The sequence below is a fragment of the Penaeus monodon genome, chromosome 14 (genome assembly GCF_015228065.2).
Source record: "Penaeus monodon isolate SGIC_2016 chromosome 14, NSTDA_Pmon_1, whole genome shotgun sequence".
In the NCBI taxonomy this organism is placed as follows: Eukaryota; Metazoa; Arthropoda; class Malacostraca; order Decapoda; family Penaeidae; genus Penaeus; species Penaeus monodon.
Window position 1 is genome coordinate 21,284,352 of NC_051399.1, and position 5,930 is coordinate 21,290,281.

The window sequence follows — 5,930 nt, forward strand, 5'->3', positions numbered from 1 at the left end:
GAATTTGCCGGGAAAAAGGGCATTGGGTGGAGTTCATATAAAAAGAGGGGGGGGGGGGACCTCAGGGAGCGAGAGAAAGGAGAAGTTTAGGGGTAGAAAAGCGGAAAGCCATGGTTTGTGGCCCAGGAAGATATGATGAGATTGCAGATTGAAGAAATTGGTAGAGATTTGGTATGGATGTGTTAGAGGCATAGATGTTAAAATCATCAACATATAGTGATGCCCGGGGGCTCCTGGTGGAAAAACTGGGGACAATATCATTAACAGCAAAAAGGGAAATAAAGTGGTACTGAGCACACTGCCTTGTGGGACACCTTCGATTTGGGGAAAGAAAGATGATGTGGCAGAGGCGATATTGACCTGGAAAGTGCGTTGGGAGAGGAAGGAATTTATGAAGACACCATGTTTCCACGTATGCCTAGAGGGGGACAGTTGTTGGAGAAATGGTCCCGCCATGTCGTATCATATGCTTTTTCTAGATAAAAAAAATAGCTAGTACGGATTCATGGCGTGCAAATGCAGAGAAATATATGTCTCAAAATGAGTAAGGGGGTCAGCTGTGCTTCTGGCACGGCGAAAACCGAATTGGGAAGGGAAGGAAGATTGTGAGATTCAAGATACCACATTAAGGGGAAGTTCACCATTCGCTCTAATATTTTGGGCAAAAGCAGCTATTTTAGTGCGATGGGGCGATAGTTTTGAGGAAAGGTACCGTTTTATTGGGTTTCAGGAAGGGAAAGATAAGAGCTTCTCGGAAATTTAGAAGGGAAATTTCCTGATGTCCATATGGGGTTTGTAAAATTTTTAATGGGAAAGGAAAAGGGGGAAAGATGGGAGTTGCCGGAGCATACGGTAGTGAATACCGCCCGGGGCCTTCATGAGTGTTTACGGCACGATTGTAGGGCAGTAATGAGTTCAGAGGAAGAAAATGGGGCATTATAGGACTCATCAGAGGATGGGGTGAAGGAATGGGGGTACGTTCTGGTGGTCTTAATAGAAGAAAAAGTGTGGGGGAAGGTGAGAACCATACTGACCTGGCTGAAATAATCACCCGGGTTCATTAGCGACTTGGAGAGGATCAGAAATGAGGGTATTTCGAATATGGAGGACAGGGGCAGGGTGGGGGGATGTTTGCCTGATAGTTTTTGAATTCGGCGCCAAACATTGAGATAGATGTAGAGGATAAAATTATGAACTAATTTCCCCAGCTATTTTTTTACTATTCCGGATTGACGACGGAGATGGGCAGATGCTTTTTTAAAGGAGATGGGGGTGATAGTTATTGGAGTACCTTTTTGTAGGGGTAACTTTTCGGCTGCACTTTTAAAGCGAAGTGCTTTAGTGCAATCGATTCCACTATGGAACCCATTGGAGGATTGTCTTGAGGTTCGAGGGATCTTTATGTGCACCCTTTTTAAAGACTTTTTTTGTGAAATCTGTATCATTCTGAAAGGAGGTGAGGGGAGGAGGGAGGGGTATGAATGAGAGAGTGAAGTGAAAGTACCCAGGGGCCCCTTACAAAGCCCCGCGTGGGGATTTGGGGAGGGTAGTATGAAGTAGGGAAGGAAAAACTGAAAGTGGTCACTATGGGGAAAGGGGCCCAAAAAACTGCCAGTGGAAATCTAAAGAAGAGAAGGGGAGCATAGAAGGGGCAATGATAAAAAAATTTGCGTGGTTATCAAAGTGTGGGGGGCGATCTGATTTAAAAAGTAAGGTCGCTGGGAAGAAAGCGCTTTAGAGATGGCCTGGGGGTTTATAAAAATCACCCTCCTTCTTATTAACAATTTTATATTAGCACTGCAGATTTTATATAAAAATGTAAAACATATAAAAAAAGGATGTTGAAAGGCCTACACTTTTATACAAATTTATTGAAACAATTTTACAAAGTTTATTTTCAATAAACAATTGCATAATTACATAGACAAATTATTCACTGGAGTAATAATTATATGAGCAACTGCATTTACAGTACAAAAGGGAAATTATTTCACAATCAAAGATGTCTAATCTCCTTTCTTAGAATACAACAGTTTTTGAATGCAAGCAGTGATTATCTTAAAACAATGGGGAAATTTCCCCGGGAAAAATCCCACCCCTTTCATGGTTCTTGTATAAACTTTTTTGGTCCAACTACCAACGTACTTAGTGAGTGCAGATTCAATAACCTCAAATTCCTCAGGATTGAAACGTTCAATCCAAGATTTAGCAACACAATCTACTGCCTCGGGATAAGATTGTAACTCCACATCTTCTCCAACAACTCGAGTATTTGGCATTGCAAGAATCTGCGAGGGCGGGTTTTCTCACCCCAAACTATGAAATTTGGCAAAAGGGAAGGGGGCCTTTTTGAGGGGACCTTGAATACTTTTCAAAAAATTTTTCCAGCATCTGCATCGCCCATGGACCTGTAAAACCTGAAACTTTTTCAAAAAAATTCCATTGCCTGAAAGGCAAAAATGTATATTTTGGACCCGGGCTAAAGTGGAAAGATTGGTAGACATCATCTCCAGTCGTTTCTTTCACACTGACTAATCCTTCACCAGCCTCTAGTGCTACTCTCAAAATGACATATCTGGCCTGAGAATGAGCCTGGCCCCACTTCCCTTGACTGGGCTGATACATCTCTAAACCCCTAATTCCTGCATACATCATATCTAACCAAGACACATATTTGAGGTCTTCACGATCATCAGGTGCAACACCAAATACATCCAGAATATCATCAACCAAACCTAAATACAATGCAACTGTTTCTGCTCTACATTCCTCATAAGCACTTGCCAAATTTGTGAATTTCGAGTTAAAGTTTTCACCTTTTTCATAAAATGAGACTTCTCCTCCTGTAAATGGATTTTTGATTTTACTAAGTTCAAAATTGAGTTTTCCATCATCCTTACGCCTCAGAAACTTTCCACATCCATGACCTAAAAGTTCATGAAGGCCAACCTGTATCTCCAAACTCATGGCCCCATGTTTTTCTCTCAAAAGGTGATCAGCATCTGAAAGGAATGGGCCCCCTTTTATTCCAGTACGAGCAGCCATCACATTTGTTAGGCTAACATTTTTGAAACCCTGCTCTTCTTTTACATCTTTGTAATTTGGAATGTTGATACCAATTGGCAGACCTGATGATGCAAAGGTCAAAATATCCAATGATGAAAAGTCCGGCCTCATAAATACATCCTCTTCAAAATCTTTTCCCCATGGTAAAAGAGGCAAAAATTCCTTTTCTGCTCTGGCCACCAGAGTATCAAATTTCCGAGACTGCTCTCTATTAACTACTGCAACAAAGGATTCAAATTCAGCACGCTGGTTAGTTGGATCTCTGTACACTTCAATGAATCCCATGTAAGTTTCCACAGCAGGAGACTTATTCTTTACCCAAAATGCAGAACCATCTTTGTGAGCTTGTACTGATCCTGTTGTGAAACTTTCAACATATTTATCAAGCATGTGTACTTCACTTTCATTGGCAGTGTATTCTTTAGCTAGTTGGAGTTCCTCACACATCTTCTTCAAAAAGAAAGAGTAATCACCACGGCTTATTCTGAATTTGTGTCCCTCATAATCATCACTGACAACAGTTATGCCCTCAGCATTTCCCTGCTCAACTGATGCTAAGCGAATGTCATAAACAATATGGCCATTTTCTTCATATTTCAATAAACGGCTATTCCAAGCTTCAAGATTTCTGGAGGCCATGTACTCTTTTGCTAGATTAGCATCATCTTGAGTGCAGTTTGGTGTAAAATACATGGTTATATTTGGTGGCATTCCAAGGAATCTTTTGTTCTCCTCCAAACTGTACATTGGTCCCAAAGCTTGGTTCATGTATTCTTGTATTACGTCTGGAGCTTCTAAGTTAGCTTTAGAAGCTTTAAGCAAAGCTTCAAGTTTTTCACGATTAACACTTGGAACAAACTTCCTGTCCCCAAACCCTAGATAATTACCAAGGTTGTACACCAATCCTGAATAGTAAATCAGAAGAGACTTAAACTCATCTTCTGAGAAGTTTGCCTTTTCAACTGCAATCTCCTTGAGGGTGTCAATTGGTTGGGATCGCAGTAGACGTGTCAGGAGGCTAAAGATTGTTGAGCTTTCAGGTGAGGTCTGACACAGTACAATGAAGCCTCCCCACCATGAAGCTCGTGAAAGATGATGAGCATATCGTCGCTCTCTGGATGTTAGCCCTGCAAAGGCTTCTTCACTTTTCAAATACAATATTGGTGTGTCAAGAGGCAATTCATGTTGAGACTCCATGCTGGATGATCTGGAAAAAGAGAAGATGCATTAATGTCAAATATACAGTAATGTGTTTGCATCCTTTCAGATTTACCTTCAACTTCAATTATTCCCATCAACCAAAAGGAAAAGAGTAAAGCATCATGGGTTTCAACTTCCTTGAATGACACCTCGTGATAACTTGTTTATTGCCTTACTTCCACACAATAATTGAAGTAGCGTTTTCTTTTTTTCTTTTAATATTTGTTCTCTAAAAGTTAAATCAAACATAGAAAAGAAAATCTGCTTGCAAATAATCGGTTTACCTGAATGTAATTCTATATATCAAAGACACTGACTGGCAGATGGCTTACTATTCCAGGATGATGATGATATATGGAGGCACATACAAAGTGCTGCCATTATTGATATTTGGGCATTGCCTATAGCACAGATAACAGTATAATTCAGCTTTTTTGTTCAGTTGTTGATTTCAATAACAGGAAAACTGAATACATGAGCGAGTTAAAGAGAGGACAGATTGGAGAAGAGGGGGGGAATGGGGAAAAGGGAGGGAAAAGAAGAAGGGGAGGGAAAGGAAGAAAAGGCAGGGAAAGGAGAGGAGGAGGAGGAGGGGAAAGGAGAAGGGTAGGAGGTGGAGGGAGAGGGGAAGGGAAGGAGGTGGAGGGAAGGAGGTGGAGGGAAAGGAGGAGGAAGGGAAGGGAAGGGAAAGGAGGAAGGGAAGGGAAGGGAAAGGAGGAGGAAGGAAAGGAGGAGGAAGGAAAGGAGGAGGAAGGGAAAGGAGGAGGAAGGGAAAGGAGGAGGAAGGAAAGGAGGTGGAGGGAAAGGAGGAGGAAGGGAAGGAGGAGGAAGGGAAGAAGGTGGAGGGAAAGGAGGAGGAAGGGAAGGAAGGGGAGGAAGGAAGGGAAGGAAGGGGAGGAAGAAAGAGGGGAAAGGAGTTTAACGAATAGTGGAGATACAGCAATAAAAATAAAAACTTCTCTTCATGAAACTTCAGGAAAAGGGTACACAGTGTCCTATTCCCCCATGGCACCAGGAGCTTGAACACTACATCAGTACTTGGACACCTTAGCTAACTGAGCCATTGAGTAAATGACAAGATAGAAGAGGTAATTGTCATATGAATGAATGAATAATTACATTTAATTTTCACCTTCAAAACTAGATCAAGCGCCAACAACCTTTGTCATGTGCGCCAAAGTTGGCACACACAGCGCTTGACTAGGGCACGCCTCATTATCATTATTCAAAGGAGCTAAGGAGAGAGAGAGAGAGAGAGAGAGGGGAGAGAGAGAGAGAGAGAGAGAGGGGAGAGGGGAGGAGAGAGAACAGAAAGAGAGAGAGGAGAAACGACAGAGCAGAGAACAGACAGAGACAGAGAACAGACAGAGCAGAAACGACAGAGACAGAGAAACAGACAGGAGAGAGAGACAGACAGACAGAAGAAGAGGGGAGAGAGAGAGAGAGAGAGAGGAGAGAAGAGAGAGAAGAGAGAGAGAGGAGAAGGGGCAGAGAGAGGAGCAGAAGAAGAGCGAGAGAGAGAGAGAAAAGGAGAGACAGAGGAGAAGAGAGAAAACAGGGGAAAAAAAGAAGAGAGAAAACAGAAAAAGAGAGAGAGACAGGAGAGAGAAGAGACAGAAATAGAGAGAGGGAAAACAGAGAAAGAGAGAAAACAGCAGGGCAGA

General features: G+C 42.2%; 1 protein-coding gene and 1 pseudogene across 1 annotated transcript in view; both read right to left on the minus strand.

Moving 5' to 3' along the window:
• Positions 1–2,279, minus strand: part of LOC119580643 — a 5,195-nt pseudogene extending 2,916 nt beyond the window's left edge.
• Positions 2,280–2,501: 222 nt separating this feature from the next.
• Positions 2,502–5,930, minus strand: part of LOC119580975 (dipeptidyl peptidase 3-like) — a gene marked incomplete at its 3' end in the record, with an annotated part of 6,211 nt that continues 2,782 nt past the window's right edge. The window contains 1 exon segment of the mRNA XM_037929223.1: positions 2,502–4,273. Coding sequence (XP_037785151.1) covers positions 2,502–4,263 — 1,762 coding nt within the window.